The following is an 18483-nucleotide window of genomic DNA, read 5'->3' as shown; positions in this document are numbered from 1 at the left end:
TCATTTTAATTTTTACTACTCCCAGAATACAACTCCCCATTAACGTGTAGTGTATATGCAATGAGCCGGAATTTGGTACAACACCTCCTGTTTAAAATTTCTGACTTCCTTTAGATGGTACTTCCTCAGAGGTTAGCAAAAGAACTATCGTAACTCCAGCACTCAAATAAAGAAGCAAAATTTGGACATTAAACATGTCTTGGTTGATAGTCTACATCTGAGATAAGTGGATAAACAGTGTAAACTTGATTTTTATTGCTAAACCATTCCTATACAGCTATGCTAGCTTCAAAAATAAGGTAACACTTTACTTGAATGGTCCATTGTAGATGCCTCATAGATGCTCACCTGACATTCAACTAAATGTCTCTTAAACGCAACTGAACTCTAACTAAGTAAAATATAAATGATTGAATGAATATAAACAAACCTTTTAGGGTTCGGTTTAGGGTTAGATGATTTAAGGTTTAGGTTAAGGTTAGGGATGAGATTTTGGGTTGAGTTGAGGTTAAGGTTAGGGTTAGGTGTAGGGTTACATTCAATAGACAAGCATTTCCCTTCAACTTAGAGTTCTGTTGCGTTTAATACATATTCAGTTGAGTGTTAGTTGAATGTCAGGTGAGAATCTATGAGGCATGTATAATGGACCATCCATGTAAAGTGATGTATTGGAAAAAATTCTATGTATACCTTTATCCTAATAGTAGAAGAGGTTCATTGTAATTCAATGTTCAAATTGAAAACTACAAAAATCCCAGAAGAGCACAGTAAAAGCTGGTGCGCAGGAGGCAGAGCACAAACACACTTTAAACAGCCTCACATTAATTCACACTAATGTCAGAGGAGCCATCACCTGAGCTTGAATGTCTGGCTAATTGATTGGCTGCAGCCGTCTTCGTCCAGCCCACTCTAACCACAGTGCACTGCGACAGCGATCGGTTCGCATTAAATTCTTCGCTGCGCTCCTCGTAAATCCCTCCCGCCCCACCCGCCCCACACACAGACACTCTCTCTGGCCAAAGCGTGGATAAATCACCCCTGAGTGAGTGCTAAATAGAGAGGCTGCTTTGTGCATTAGGGTGTAAACATTACCTGGGGGTGACCAGGCGACAAAGACGGAGCGTGGACCTGAGACGTTGACATTATACGGAGCAGGGACCCTCTCTGGGGACCAGACGGGGGTCTGGATGACATACTTGCTGCTTAGGCTGCTCCCACCACCAGTGCTGGCCTCCAACTCGTACACATACCTGCACAGAATCGCAAATTAAACAGCAGCTTTGGCGTCTGCAGTGTCTCCCTGCAAGAACATGTGTTTTTCAAAAGACCTTACTTTGAATGTGAGTCAATGTATGATTTTATTTTTGGAATAAAAGTGGTCCATTCATCATTACAGAATCATACATTGAAAAACACCTGTTTTTTATGGTGTAAAGAATCAGAAAAACAGGAAAAGTCTGGGCACACCTGGTCATTGTATTTGTTACTGTGAATAACTATGTGAGTAAAACACGATTCCCAAAAGGCATCTGGTTGGATATGACACATGTGTCATGATGATAACACAATATTTTAGATTAATTAGGCATTTATTTAGTTATTTATATTTTACCAATTTCCATCTGATGACTCTTCCGTTCATATTTGTGCAGGAGTCGCTGCACAGTAAAACAGGGCACCAGCTGCTTTCCTGAATCTCTGTTGAAGTCAAATGGCCGATCTGATTAGCCTTTCTAGACTCTTTATAAGCAGTTCTATTGCAATTTCTTCTTCTTGGTCTACAAGACCTCAACTTGACCTCCACTGTTCCTGTTACCTGCCATTCTTCCATTATAATACAATCTGAGGAAAACTTCGTATAGCCTCCTTCTGCTACGTGGGCATCAATATTTTAACGTTGCTGATCGTTGCTGATTGTTGGGACAAGGTTTGAGGAGTCAGAGTATTTATAAAGCTTGGGAATTTGCATTACCTGGCCTTTCCTAATGCTGATTGTGAACAAGCCAAAGCCTTAACAAGCTAATTACGGTCTGAGAAGTTGGTCAAAGTTATGAGAGCTCAAACATTTTGGGGTGGCAAATATTTACATGGTGCTCCTTTTCTTTTTTTCCACTCGCAAATGTATAAACCTAAAATAACCCACTTGCTTAAAAAGAATGTTCCATTTTTAACTTTGTGTTTTTTTAGAGATTAGTTCATCTCCTACTCACTTAACAGGTTCACAATAACAGATATTCTGACCAGGAGTGCCCAAGATTTCACATGTCCCTGGATATACAACCACCACAGCCTAAAGAATCATTTAACCGTTTCAACTGTGTTTACTCTACGGTTAAATGGTTGTTCTCGAAGATTGAAATACATTTAAAAACTATTAAAAATGGTTCTACAGAAAGGTTGTATTATGTTAGGAGACTTCAAATAATTCTTTTTCAGCTTTATTATTTGATTTTGTACCCACAAAGTTGGTACTGCCAATTAACCCACGTGTTCGTAGCTCCCCCCTAGCAGTAGCAATGCTCCCGACACTAGGAGGGTAAGGACATGCGAAGTCAGCCACCACCTTTTTGGAGCTGACGGTTTGGTCCCTGGGCTATAGGGTAGCACATTGGACTGCTGAGCCACCCTGAGCCCCCCCCCCCCCCCCCCCTTTCAGCTTTATACAGAATGATAAGATCATAGAAAAGATCATAGATAAGAGCCTTTTAACCAGTCAAAAATCTTTTAACATGAAACAGTTCTTAGTGTTGCTATGGTTATATATATATATATATATATATATATATATATATATATATATATATATATATATATATATATATATATACATATACACAGAACCACTGCCTTTTGTAAAGAATAAAGAATTCAAGAATGTCCTTATTTTAGGGTGTTGAACCTTTTTTTTGTTAATGTTGGAATATTTAAATGGTTCCCTTACATAGTTCCTCTCCATGATAGAACACCTGGAGAATAGTTATTTAAAATGCTTCTGTATAGGCAAAAATGGGTTTCACCACAGACTGTGTAAAGAGAAGAACCATTGAAATCCCTCCACTTTGCAAATGGGCACAGAACCATTTATAGGTTCTTTACAACTTTTGTGGTTCATTTCAAGGAACTATTCATATGTTAACTAATAGTTTTTTCCCCAAATCTATAGCTGGAAAAAGTATAATATATAAGAAAAATTGAAATGGTTCTATATTACAGCCAAAAAGGTTCCACTGCAATGAATCCTTTTTCAGTGCTATTTTTTTTAAATATATTGTTGTCCTACAATAAAATAATAAACAGCCTCTTATTCATGTGTATGTACTTTCTTGTCATTTTTAATATCAAGATGCATCTTCTGTGCCTAAAACACTGGGAATACTCTAATGGAAAAGCTTCCTGTTAATTTCACTTTAACAGTGCAGCCTAAAGCTCCCCCGGCGGATCGATAAAGGGTGATGCCATTAAACAGATGACAGTGTTAATGCAATGCTGATCAGTGCCTCCACCGTGATCTTTCAGAGGCCTGATAGATACCCCACACAGACATGCATATGAATGGGACGGCGAGTGAGTGTGTGTGCCCAGTGTGCGCGTGGGTGTGTATGCGCGCGCAACGCTAATGTCTGGCGCAAGTTATAAAAATGCCTGCGGGAAAGCTCTTTTAAGATACACATGACTTCACAAGATAGATTTAGCTTTTAAACAGCGCGGGGTGTCGGTGCAAAGGTCTGCATTGGCAATGTAAGTGGGTCATGTTGAACATTGGAGGCTTTTAATTTGCCATAAACTCAATACACAGCCATTAATACCTCTGCATTAACTATTGTTCCGGAGCTATCCCTTTAAAATAAGCCCATCAGCCATCATATACTGCTCTCATCACCAGCAATAAAATGCATTAGCGCCGCAGATTTGTCACCCGCCGCGTTTTACGCGCATATTTGCGGACGGCAAGCGCGAGATGCTGTGATAAACGCACACTGCTGAGGATCAGCTCTAGCAGGCGTACGTGTGTGTGGTATACATGCTTTCTTGAGGGATTTACAGTCATGTGAATAAATTAGGACACCCCATGAAAACCTTGGACCAAAATAAATAAATAAATAAATAATCACATCAGGACAAGACTGAAGTTTCTGAAGCCAGAAAACACCTCTGGACAAAGACCAGGACGTCTGGAACAATGTGCTTTGGACAGTCTCGCCCTGATGTTTTTCCTCCTAACAAACTTGTAAATCAAACTTTTCTGATGGTAGAAGGTGTACTTTGACATCAGCTATGGCAGGAGATGCTTGTAAAAGGACCCGTGATGACCTTTTAGGATTGCTGGAGACTTCTTTATGCATTTTGCGTTCTTCTCTTAGGCTGAACTTTCTAGGACAGACTGACCTGGGCATGATGGCAGCTTTTTATCTCGTTAAATGATTTAGCGGACAGTGAAACGGCTGATTTCTAATTGTTCCGAGGATGATTTCTAACTGTTCTGCAGACTCATCTGCATCCACGACCTTCTGAAAGTCTTATAGAGCTCTTTAACAAACAAGAGCAACAAAACTAAATGTCTGAGGTTTAAATACAGCAGGCTCCTCCAAAATATTCCTATCATTTACCTTTTCCCTCACAAGAAAATTGCATTTCAATTAATTACATTTTACAAATGATATAAAAAACCTCTTAACTTTGACTTAACTTTAACCTCTGAGACTCAGACTTTTGCTTGGTGTGCATTTGTAATTTCTCCTATTTGGGATTAGCAGGACCTAACAAGTATAAAAACTAAACTTAGTCTTTGTACAGGAAGTCCGCATATGAGCCAAAAGTATCATGGTGCAGAGATGAAGAAATGTAATGTCCCCATATGAGGACGCGGGGTCTCAAGAGGTTAAATCAAGGTCAAATCTCCATATCTTTAAATATGTTCAAAAGATAAAGGTTTTCATGGGGTGTCCTAACTTTTTCACATGACTGTAAGTGCCACAAACACAATGCCACTTCAAAAGAAGCTGTGTATACCTATCAGGTCCCCCTAGAGGTGGTGGTGGTGGTGGTAGTAGTGGTGGTGGTGGTGGTGATGGTGAAGGTGAGGAGGAGGGAGGTTTAATATTTCACTCATCAGACACACTTTCTACAGTGGTGAGGTGTGTGACAGCTAATCAACACTGTCATAAATAATCGATGAGCGTGGCCCCCCTGGTTAGCCACCTCGCGCGTCCCTCTATAGCCTCGTCGGATAATGAAGCGTCCGCTCGCCTTTGAGGCGCTCCGCGGCGAGCTAAATTGGACAAAGGGAGAGAAAAGGGGCCGAAAGCAGAGAGGGGGAATGCCTTTTGGCAGGTCATCTGGAATTACGGCAAATTAAACGTCATGCTTCGCTGCGACTCTCTTTGAAGCCACAATATAAACAAACCGGTGGGAAAAAGGGGGCGGGGGTGGGGTGTGGTGGAGTGCGGGTGTGGTGTATGGGGAAGAGAATCTGTGACCCATTCAAACCGCCCAATCAGGGATGGTTTTGACAGTTCGAACCTGTGCTGTCGACACGGAGGGGCAGGGTTATTTATAAACAAATAAATAAATAACTCGAGAGAATCGCTAGTGAAGCTCTGAATGACAACTTGAGCATTTTCTCATCTCTCCCGGCAGATAACATAATGAAAACAAACAGATTTATATTGTATCTTAAGCTGCTTATTCGACACAGGCAGCCTTTTCAAATATTTACCCGCTATATTGCATAAACAAAACAATCCCAAAGCACACAATGTGTGTGTTTTACGATTAGAGAGTAGCTTCAAGATGCATTTTTGATTGTGCTTGTGGGGAAAAAATAAAAATAAATCAGATATTCGGAACTGACTACACTTGAGATTCTCATGACACATAGATAGGAGCTTTAGGAGACTGTTAATTACAGATAAAATAATAAAAATGTGCAGAAATGTAGGAGACACACTTAGAAGTAACGTTATTGACTACTGATATTATTGAATGAAAAAGCAACCTAACAAAAGATAAAATTCAGTGTCTGAATTTATTCTGTGTAGAATTAAAAAGCTGTAAAGGTAAATGTATATTTGCCCAGTAAAATCTGATTGAATTTAGTATAAATACAAATAACATTCATTTAAAAACAGTGGTTAACCTAACCATTCATCTCCAAAGCTCTCCTCAGGGAAGTCAAGTATTATTTACAGTAATTATTCAACACCAGGTTGAATAATTCTGAAAAGCTGGTTCTGGAATTTAAGAAATCCAGGAGAAATATAGAACAAAGCTTTGCTTATTAAAATAGCTCTCAAGACATGCTAAATCCTTGTTCATTTTAACTACATTCATGTTCACATGCATCTGTTCTAACTTGATATAGTGGTTTTACAAGTAAAACACTCTGAGACAAATAGATAATTACATTAATTAAATATAGTGTTTAGGTGCCTGAAACGTCTGACCAGTAATATGCACTATATGTCCTATATGCACTATATGTTTGTGGACATTTTGTAATGAACGCACTCAGCTACTTTCACTTTCTTCCACTGCTGAGACAGATGCACTCGCTAAGTGTAAATGCACTGCTTGTCTAGTCCCTGTAGCAAAGTACTGGCAATTGAAGAGGATTCTTTGTAACAGATAATCATCACCCTATCTGCACCATGTTGCCTAATGCCAGGCGTGGGCTAAAGGGGTATAAAGCCCCCCAGCATTGAGCTGTGAAGCAGTGGAAGCACTGTGTATTCTGGAATGATTGATGGTGCTCCATCCAGTACTTTTGGGATAAGTTGGGGTGGTGATCATCCAACATCCTGACCTCACTAATGCTGTTGTCACTGAATGCAATCAAATCCTCACAGAAATGTTCCAACATATAGTAGAAGGCCTTTGCTCTACAGTAGAGACAGTTACTTCAATAAAAGCAGGGTAATCTTTTTTCTTTTTCTTTAAATACACTTGATTTCTAAAGACATCCATTTACACAACAGCAGCAACAAGCATGATGGAAATCTCAATTTTTCTAGCACGGAAGATCCATGAAGGCATGAATTACATAACTAAACTGCATTCAATAAAGCCATACTCAAGTACACCTCTCTAGTCTATCTCAAGCTCTAAGCTCTGGGTCAATATCCGCCTCCAGAGCCAGTGCTGCTGCTTATTAGCCAGCCTTCCCTTCAAAACTTTTAATGATTTAGTATCAGAGAGGCTCTCCCTTTGTGGGGAGGGGAGCGGAAGGATCCTTTAAGACACACGGAGGATTAGGTGTCATCAATAATCAACTGCTAATAGCTCGCTAAAGATGGGCGTGAGATATAGGACCTGCTGTTGGGCTGCAGGCCAGCGTCCGTATAGTTGGTTGCTTGTGGGCCACCGTTGAAGATCACTTCGCTGTCACGCAAGAGGCAGTAGCGGGTCAGCAGGCCGTTGGGCTCGGTTGGATGGCTCCAGTAGAGCTCCACGGCTGTGCTGTTCACCAACACATGCCTGGGTACCGCCCAGACACCTAGAGAGAGAGAGAGAGAGAGAGAGACAGAGACGGGAGAGGTTAGAGGCGTCTAGGAGAGGGTTTATTAAATATGGAGGAGGCGTAACAGCAGAGGTGGGCAATATGCCGATATCGTAACATTATTGTGATGAATTAAGTCACAATATTCTGTTGCAGAATGTCTTAAGCAATTTTAGAGAGCGTGCAAACAAAATGACTGTATAGAGAGCCTGTTAACAGCAATACATGTATATTTGCTGCATAAACGGCATAGTAGCTTATTGGATATTCACCTCAGTATATCACGTTTAGAAAGGGATCAGTGGGAAAATTGTGATCGGATATTTCTGCTGTACATATGCTCTTTAAAACAGAGGTGCTACAAATGGGTCTGTAGGTGATAAAAAAAAAAAAAAAACATTCAATTGAAAGAATCTTTAAATGAGGAAAAGGTTGAAAAGGCTCTTCAAACATAGCATTATAAATAAACCAATAAATCTGAATACTCGTAATATACATTCTGGTGTTCTGGAGTACAGTAAGTACATCATATAACCTCAGTTAGAAATGTATATAAACATCTTTCTGATATCACAAACCTCCAATACCAACATCATTCTGATATCGTCACGCATCTCTAGTCCTTTAATGTTTATAAATTGCCTATTTTTTGGTCTATTCTTACTTAGGTAGTTTGATTTATTAAATGCTGAGGTATTTTTTTAAAGCTTTTTAAAGGGCTGCTGCTGTTCGGCTGGTGCATTTTGTCCATTCAAACTTGGCCATCTCTGAACAACTAAAATACAGTTAAACATATCATGTCAAATTCAAACTGTACAATATACAACAGCTGTACAACCAAAAAACACGGCACAGTAAAGAATACACAGTACACGGTGGGTCCACAGCAGAAATAACGATCATCAGTGCAGTAATCATTTTAAACACTTCTTAGCAATTTAGCATTTTTAACAATTTGTCCAACTGTAGACAATATTCACCAATTAAGAGCATGAGAGAAGTTTAAATGTATGTATCTTGAAAGTGTGCATAAACTACCATGAGCTTAATGTGTTTTACCACATTGCCCACCCTTACATGACACATATAGAGGTTCATAAAAGAGCTCGTTTAGAAAATCAATCAAATGAAAATGTGAAAATGTAAAGCAGAAAATGTGGAAAGAGAGCGGGCCTGCAAGGGAGAAAACATGACAGAGAAAGTGTACAAACCTGCTGGTGCGTCTTGCAGCGTGCGGCCCATAGATGGCTTGCTTGCTCCACAGCCGGCCGCCGTGCAGGCCGTGAGTAGGAAGCTGTAGTTGTTGTAAGGCTGCAACCCTGCAAAAGCACACACATACACTCACATTACACTGAAGGGTATTAAAGAGCACTGAGATCCAGGGGCACCCTCTGGACTTACGCATGCGTGCATAAGGAAATTATAGGACGAATTATAATGAAACAGGCTGCATCGAGTGAAGTAAATACATGTAAAAATAACAATGCAAATATTTGCATAGATTACAGATTACACTATTATACAGCATCTTGAGTTATATAATTATATAAATGATAATTTGAACTTCAAACTTTAACTATATATATATATATATATATATATATATATATATATACACATTCTTAACAAAATGATCATTTGGACTAATTAACTGAATTAAATTAAATAGCTGAAATTACAATTCATCTATGACCTGTATTTTAAAGAATTTGTTTGCTATAAAATAAAAAAAAGTTACACCACTTTAATCCATCATGTTCAATCAACAAAACATTTTTCTTACATAACATCGCTGTCACAGAAAAAACTAAAATCAAAATGGCAATTTAACAAGAGAAGGAAAAAATGTCTCAACTTTCAATGGAAGTCAATGTAAAATGTCACTTTGGAGCATTTCTACTGGTCCATTAATCATAGAACTCTGAAATTTGGCCATTCACATTTCCAGATTCACATTGTAAAACAAGTGAAATAAAAATTACATATATTATACATATATATACATATATATATATATATATACATATATATATATATATATATATGTAATATATAATTTGCTTACATTACATACAAGTTATTATTGTGCTGCTTTCAAGATAATGGCTTAAAATACACGAACTGAAAATTACTCAGCATCACAACAGATTACATTACATTAAAGTTATTTACCATGCCAGAGCGTGCACCCAGACGTGGCTCGCATTGCAATGGAAGCGCTGTGCTATAAAGACGCTGTTCAGCGGCTGTCCCCTTGTATTTAGTATGCTCCACAAAATTCTTTACTTAACCCAAACACGGCTCGGCGTTCTGAAAACATTGATCTGTGTTTGGGTTAAATGACTGCGGTTGGAAGGCATACTAACAAGCCAAGCAGGTGCATGTGCTTCTGCAGCTTTGTGCTGTTATGCTGGTCAAAATTACGGGTTACACATCTGGAGATGGGCGTTTAGATTCAATTTCTTTCAGTTTATAAGATACATTATTTCACTTTTTGTTTTGTGTTCTTAAAAGATGTCTATTTTTAAAATATATATTCTGAAAACAGGCACAATTTGTATTTAATTGTACATTTATCATGCATGACACAATAAAATAATAAAAGTGTTGCATAAACCATATTTTGTGCTTGCATTTTTGTCCAATGTGCTAAATTCAGCAAACAAACAATACTGGTGTATTAAAATGTGTGAAGTCTGTCTTCAGTATTCTGATGACATTAAAAGTTTTTTTTTATGCCGTTAATAACATTCACAGTTCAACATCTCATTCAGTCTCTCTGCTCTTATTTCTGTCCTATGGTCATGCATGTTTTCTTATTAAAAAACAAACAAATGTATTTCAAGTACGGTCACCTTAAAATGCAAATATCTCCTAAAAACATTTCTTACTTCTACGTTCTTCTATTAACTCAAGGGGGCACTCTAAGTCTGGTTAAGAGACATGCCACTTCAATGTAAAAATGGCAAGGTAAATAAATAAATATATGAAGAGGGGTGTCAAAAAAAAAAAAAGACAGGGGGAACTTCAATCATTTTAGTGCTCGCCCCTTGTTACGCATACGCCGGCCCATTTGTAGTGCGCAGCTAACGCAAAGTGAAACAATGCCGTAACTGTCATCCAAATTGTTCTGAACAGCGCGATGAGGAAGTGTGGGGTAATAAATGACATAAAAAGGTCTTTTATTGACAAGCTGCCATTTACTGTTTGCATTAGAGAATATGAGAAGATGATGGCTGCTCGCCTCCTTTCCCCGAAGGTATCGGACTGAAGGAGAAAGAGCCGGGACGCTTCCCCTCGCCTCCCCTGCCGCATTGATAACGCCTCTAAATAATTAAGTGATGACTTCCTGTCTACAATTACTTAATGTTTTTTTTCTTTTCTTTTTCCCCCACACTGCCCAGCTAGGAGGGGATTATGAAGCGATTTGTGGGTTCCATGTGACGGTGGGGCTTTGCAGGCTACCCCCAATGTCTTTTGCAGGATCAGGTTCCCCTTTCTCACTGCCCTCCCCCTTCTTCACTCCTTGATCAGGTTGAATTTAGAAGAGGCTGAGGTTCCTCTTTAGTGTCACATCACGGCCACTTGGTGCTCTGTTCCACGACAAAGTAACAGCAGCTCCGAACAGGCCCCCGAAAACAATTTTGAAGGGTCTCTGCATGGGGACAGGCCCACTAGAGCCTGTATGGCATTAAATCATCCGGATTGTTGACCGTTTCATTTGCAAAATACCAGCACACTTGAATTACAGCCTGTGCGGGAAAGTGGGACTATTTCAATGCAGAATCATAAGCCGAGCAAAATACAGCTTTCCACTACTAATGGAATTCAGGGCTGCTCAGATCGACAGAGCAAAAAATAGATCAATTTACGTGAAACACAAAATTACTGTCGGAAAACAAAGAGCCAAAAGAATAATGTGGGCCTGCACAATTACTTACTATATATTTACTTGAGATATAGATATACTTATAGATATAGATATATACCTCATTACTTTAAGCTATATGTTTAAGCTATAGATCCACTTACTTTAAAATATACTCATAATTATTTATGATGTATACCTAATTACTTTACAATATATACCTAATTACTTTAAGATATATACCTAATTACATAACGTAAATGATGTTCTGGTTGGCTGCCTTGTATTGTGCCTCATTTAAAAATGGTCCAGGCTGAAACACATTACTTCAGTGTGAATGGGCGGAGCTATACAACTTTAGACTGAATATGCAGATACACGTAAATGTGCTGTTTTTGGGACATTACGTAAAAACGAATAATAGAAAAACATGCTGTTTTTTATTTTACGCAAAGGTTGCTTTACCTCGGCTTCACACCAGCACCTTGGGAAGGTTTGTCAAAAGAGAAGCTGAGACAATGACAAATCTGACCCTCTCAATTTTCTATACCCTCAGCCATCCTCAGAATCCTTGGCTATTTACAGAGGCTACGGTTCTTCATGAATTTTATTTACTGATTATCTGATTACTGATATCTACTGTTCTTGATATCTACTCTTGATATCTACTCTTGATATCTCTGTTATTTAAAAAAAATGTTGTATCAGTAAATGTGATTAAAAAAAAAACACTATATAAGATCAGAATATATACAAACAAACATATACATAACAAGAACATCTTCAGCAAAGCTGTTGATATCTTTGAGCAAGTCCACAAGTTTGGTCCCTGGCTTCTCTTTTTGATACCTCCAGCCAGTTCACATGATTGTTCGAATCTACCACCAGCAGCACACCTGATTTCACTTAATCTTTATACAAAATAACTACTTGTGTATTTGTGTTACTTAATTTACTTAATTTAATATTGTTTTCTTCTTTTCAAATATCATATTATTATAAAAATAGCTTATTAGATATAGAAAATGTACATATTAAAAATTAGCATGTCGCAAATATATTATTTATTTAATATATTACTATACAATTATTATAATATATAATTTTTATTTGTTGTATTTATTAGTTTTTTCTGTTTTTTAAAATGTTTTGTTTCTTTTGCCAATTTTAGACACAGTTGTTAGTTATGTTTTTTAGAACATCTTGAATTGAAAATAAAATGGAGCAACAAAAATGTTCTAAGATGACCTATATGTATATACAAAATATTCAGAAAACATACAGATTATATCCACATTAACTTACACTAAACATGCATTATTGCTCTGTTTACAATATACATGTTTAATACAGTATATCATCTGTGAAATATAGAGATGTTTACTATTCACATATAACTGGATAGAATGTGAATTTAAATGTACTGTGAGTGGGGTGTCTTTAGTGTGTGCAGTGTGACTGAGCTGTTGTTGTTGTTCCAGTAAGTAAGTAAATACAGGGCAGAGTGTGTTTTTATGTGCTTCTGGTCATAATATATATATATATATATATATTACAGAGAAAATCATGAGTTGGCTAGGCTGATTCAGATGATGTGATCTCCATGAGGCAACACAAATACAAAATTGCAAACGTACTATACATTACTACATTAATAATTCATTTACAAATGTCCAATTAAATGCATGGGTGGCAGTGTAATTTATATAATTGAGAGCATTAAATCATTCAGGCTAATGAAGAGTTATACATATTTTAGACCCACTGGGATTTTGGAGTTAATTCAGCACAGCTAATTTGTGTATCTTCTGAGGCAAAAAGCATATATGCATCTACGCGCTGCCTGTGTGAAAAGGAAAGACTCTGGGAATGTCTTGAAGGCATAATAATTCTCTCTGCCTCTCATCTTCAGGCAGATAATTTGGTAATTAAGCCTAAACAAAGGGCGCTGTTGTGCGGCTGCACTTTCACTGGATTCATGGCGCCTCCTCTGAAGATGCTGCGAGTGCCTGAGTCAAGGTTAACTTATTCCAACACTGAGGTCAATTACTACCAGCACATTCTGTTTGCAAATGCAGCACTGTATCATCCACACACACACACACACATATACACACACACACAGAGCGCTCTGTATTAAAATGAATAGAAAGCCCTGTTTGAAGTCCAATCTTTAAGCTCCCTTACACTTAAACACTTGTGCTGGTGTGGAGGGAAGAGAGTGAATGTCGCCATATGAAGCGCGGAGCAATTATTCAGGCTCCGGTTTCAAAGAATTCCGTCTTTCTACCTGTGCCTCACTCTTCGCTTTTGTCTTCCTCCCTTTATCCCTGTGGGACAGAGACCCACTTTAAAAGTAATACTAATGATGCCTTTCATTTATTGGGCCATTATTCATTACAATAACAAAAGGCAGATGGATAGAGGCTTTGTCGCTCAGGCGCTTGGCTCATAGTTGCGAGGCAACTCACACTGCACTGCACTATATCTGTCCTGCTGTCACCCATTACCAAATATTTCACTTTCTTTGATCATATGAGAAGAAGCTCATTTTTATAATGTTTAGGCTAAGCAATCTTTCCTCCGCTGCAGGGTGAACAGATCTGTTTCCTTCATATTCCCCAAGTTGAAGTGCTGCTTTAAGGCAGGGGGTATTTAGGAGGAAGAGGAACGGACAGGAACAGAATTCTGAAGTTGAGCATCATTAATGTGGTGTTCAGTCTTAAGAGGAAGTGCCCACATAAGAATCTACTGGTCTAAGATGGATTTTTCCAACAAAAACAACCCCACCTCACTACCCCACTTGACACAGTATTTTGGTAAGGTTGCCAGTCCCTGTTTTTTATCTGACCTGGTAGCATGTGGCTCCAATTGCTAATCAGGCCATGAGTTATATATCGTACAAAACCAAGGAAAGCAGAGAGGAAAATAATTTAAGTACATGGACAGAGTCAGATATGTTATAAATGAGGAGACCAGTTTACATATATTGTCCCACATTTTAACAAAATGAGCCAATCAGCTAGCTGGTTATGCCCCTTGATGTGGGGTGGGGGGGGGGTGGTTTGCGCAAGCCCAGTAGCCAGAACAACTCGAGATGTTTTTTGTACCTTTTTGTTTAATTAAAGGCTACAAACTATTCATGAGGTTTTTGTCAGATTTGATCAGTGATTTAACATAGCTTTTTGAAACTTTGAAATTTTGGTATCTTCCCATGTACAGAGTTTGAAGCCTGATCTCATATGAATGCCTGGAAATAACTGCCCGGCGGCATTGTAAAGATGGCCATTGAGTGAACAGACTTGCCTATAAGGAACAGAGAGTTTACAGCTTCTTCTAACATGCCTTTGTTGGCTCAGGGAATCCTCATGTCTGTGCTACCTTCTGACTCCTTTCACTTTAGCTAGGCTCTTATAACGAGGTCTGCTGGAGTCAATGTCCGCACTCTGATTAACCTTAGATACTGTGTCCAGTCCTCTTATACACACTCTAACTACCTATGTGTTTCTTTTTTGCTAAAGTGACTTCTACACAGTACTGTACATGTTCAGTAGTTGGTTTACTGAACAGTGAATTAGAGACTCAGCATGGTGTTGGACACAGAAGTGTGCCACACTTCTTGGTGCCGCTCTTTCCACCCTCTCCACAAAGGGAAACCCCTGGCCCTTCTCTGCCTTGTCTTCCTCCAGCAGCAGCAAAGCACCCAAACAAGTGCAGCCAGGCAGCCCAGGCCGCCATCATCACTCGCCAACTCCTAAACGAGCCTCGCTGCCAGTCGGCCAAATCTGCCATCGGATCCCCTCGCTCCCCCCTCAATTCATGCCCAGGATCCCGAAGCAGCTGATTGGCTCTCCACTCTCCCACAGCCGTGTTTGCCAACTCATGGGTCTTTAGAGGAGCGCAGAGAGGCCCCCAGCCCAAATATCTTCACTCAGCAGAGGGCTGCTGGGGAGCCTCAGTGGTTTGAAAGCCCCCTCCTCCCCCCCATAGTTTCAGGCTTATTTTACAAAGACACAAAGCCTTCCAGAAGTCCCTCCGGCGTACATAGGGCAGCCTGTGGCTGAGCGCTGTTGAGGACTGTGGGGTGGGATTTGAGGCTTTTAAGAGAACAGGCCAGAAGATGACGAACTAGAGGGAAGCCACAAAAGGCCTGCATCACTACACATAACATCGATGGATATAAGATCTATGCAATGTTTAAGCAGGGCTGTCTGAGGTTTAGAAGTGCCACAGAATGCATGTATTCAGTATTTCAACTTGTTCTTGTTGATACATCAGTAGTAAGCATGCGACTTTGCATCTTTTATGGTGGGCTTGTGAATAATTTGATGAGCTCTGCACTACAAAGGCTCATACACGTGCCACTTAGCATATCATAGCTTTGTTTTTAGCACTGTTACAGGAACATTGCGGTTAGCTAGGGTTAGCTTTTAGTCTAGCATGGGTGCCCACTCCCTACACGGATTTTTAACTCCCCTTCTACAGCCGGTGACCCGGGCAAAGCTGTTCATGAGGCCTGATTCATGCAGCAACCCATATTTCTATAAGCGGTATTAAGTAGTCTGGTGGGGATGTGCTGCTCTCCAGTGTTACTGATGCACATTTTGTCTCAGACAATTAACTAATCACTGTCAAAAACACTATATTCTCCTGTAGTGGCTGTTCTGTTTTTACCACGTTATGTCAGCTTTTGGGCTTAAAAGACTGTTGCTAGTGGGCTGGGTGTATGGACATTGTAGGAGTGTGAATAAAATTAGTCAATGAGACTATTGCATACCAGTTTTTGGAAATGGTACATCTTGCACCACAGTTTCGGTTCTTCTGGAATTTATTTTCAATAAATGGACAACCATGTTTGTCAGATTCAAACTCATTAGTTTGAAGCAGTTTTCTATTCTAGGACACCTTTAAAAAGAGGCCAAACAGTCCAAAGAGTCTTGAGGCTTTACTTGAGGCTATACTTGCTTTGTTAAACACTGCATGACAAAATAGAAGTTCCCACTCATTGCTTTAGGCTTCTTTAGTGGCTGGAGACTAGCGGCTATGGGAATGGATTTGATGCATTCATTATGGAAACATTCAACGAATCATTGCTTATTCTTTTGTATTATTTTTTTTTTACTTGAATAAATTTTTAATCAAGTAGTCATCACAGCCCTACTTTTAAGCCCAGTACATAGTTCAGTTAGCATTCTCCATTCAGGATCCCTCTTTTTCTATTACAGGGCAGATTTATTGATGTCCAGTTTTTATTATAAAAATGTTGCAAGACAGAAGCTAATAATTGCTTTTTCATCAGTAATAAGATTTATTTTTATTTAATCTTGTAATCATTACAGCCATACTTTTAAGCCCAGGCAGAACATGCATACATAGTCCTTGTCTACTTTTCTATTAGGGGGCTTATGTATATCCTGCTGGTGATTGTAAAGGCAAGTTGTGATTGCACTGGTTTGCAGGGATGCTCTGAAGATGCTTCAAATGTTCACCCCCACCGCCATAAAGTACCTGTAGATTATAGACTACATCTGTAATTAGTGCTTGTTTTAGGAAATCTGTCCCTGAACCGCTACACCAACTGAAAGTTTTTTAGACCGTTCTTCACATGCACACTTCTCCATTACAAACATGCTTCTTTATGAAACTAAAAGTAGTCATTCTATGGTATCGCTACAGAACCCTGTAAAGCCCCTTAAACTCGTAACTTTAAGAGTGTATGTTTATGTCTGGTTGATCGATGAAATACAATAAAACACGGTCAGACAAACCCGCCTGCGTCCTAACTCACCTTGCCAACCTGCTACACTCAGATCAGACCGCAGCACCGACAAACCACTTATGCTAAATAAGCGAAACGTTACTAAAAGATACTTGGATAAATGAAGATGATTTCCCATGGACATCAGCATGCTCAAAGGAAGGCATGTGGATGCCTTCTGTTGCCGCTACCTCCTCCTGACAGTGGGTTTAGCATTCCCCGAGCCGCCTCGCTCTCTGAGGACAGGCTCTCCGCACGCCTTTTCATTCATATTAATTGTGACTGGAAGAAGATCAGACGCTCCCAAAAAATACGTGCCCGGCTCAGATTTGATAATCATGTCATTGATAGTGTCGGCGGGCGAGGAACAACTAGCATTTGGCTTTTGTCCTCTCTCTCTCTCTCTCTCTCTCTCTCTCTTTTCCCTCTTTCTCAAGCGCACTGCATGAATTATGCATCATATTACCCCCAGAGAAAGACACTTAATTCACATATGTACTATTTGCATAGGGGTTATTTACATAAATTGTTTTAAAATGTAAAATAATATAATAGTGTTTATTATTATTCTTACTGTTAACATCATTTTTAGTAAAGGAAGGCATAATAATGGTAGTTTTTTCAGCTATCGTTTATACAAGCTCTATCATAACCATTAAATATTTTTCCAAGCTTGTGTCATCAATGTCGGTTTACTAGCTAGCAAAAATAAAGCCTATGCTAACATATACAACTAATGCATTTGCTAGTTTAATTAATACCTTTGCTTCAGTGGTCTAATATGTAGCTATTTTAAGATAGATAGATAGATAGATAGATAGATAGATCACTTTATTTATCCCACAGGGAAAGTCAGTTTTTACAGCAGCAAAATCAAACAAGAGGGCAGCATAATAAAGGCACTTAAAATAGTAGTAAGAGGGTTAAAATAGTAGTTGGGAGGTTATACATAGTTATTAGTGGCTATGAAGAAAACATAGCCATGCGGTATCATTACCTTGTTTGTTGCGTGGCTGACAAATGTCTATTACTCTGTAAAATCGTACTACACAGACTCTGAAACTGTTTAAAAGCTGTGGGACATCATGGGAAATGTAGTGCCTTTGCATGGCATGTCCTGTAGTTCTGCATAGCAATCCAGGATATAGTTGACGTTTTGCCACCGTCATTTTACTGGGTCACATCCACAGGAAATTGGTCTAATGACGCCCCTGAGCCACTACAATAGATGTGAATACAGTTAATTAAATGTAATCCTATTGTTTTTTTGCATCAAGCGGAGCTTTCCAACCCAAGTACATAAAAATATATACATCTAAACTTATTTTTGATGATTAAATAGAAGGGTTAATAGCACAATAC

General features: G+C 39.0%; 1 protein-coding gene across 1 annotated transcript in view; it reads right to left on the bottom strand.

Moving 5' to 3' along the window:
- The window catches only part of ush2a (Usher syndrome 2A (autosomal recessive, mild)), a 303135-nt gene that overhangs the window by 48163 nt on the left and 236489 nt on the right, over nucleotides 1–18483 (bottom strand). Inside the window, exons 55-57 of the mRNA XM_072689926.1 lie at nucleotides 8707–8814; nucleotides 7309–7492; nucleotides 1093–1250 (exon numbers count right to left, since the gene is read on the bottom strand). Coding sequence (XP_072546027.1) covers nucleotides 1093–1250; nucleotides 7309–7492; nucleotides 8707–8814 — 450 coding nt within the window. The remainder of the gene's footprint in view (nucleotides 1–1092; nucleotides 1251–7308; nucleotides 7493–8706; nucleotides 8815–18483) is intronic.

This window comes from Salminus brasiliensis, chromosome 10 (genome assembly GCF_030463535.1).
Source record: "Salminus brasiliensis chromosome 10, fSalBra1.hap2, whole genome shotgun sequence".
NCBI classification, from domain to species: Eukaryota; Metazoa; Chordata; class Actinopteri; order Characiformes; family Bryconidae; genus Salminus; species Salminus brasiliensis.
This window is presented reverse-complemented; position numbering and strand designations above follow the sequence as displayed.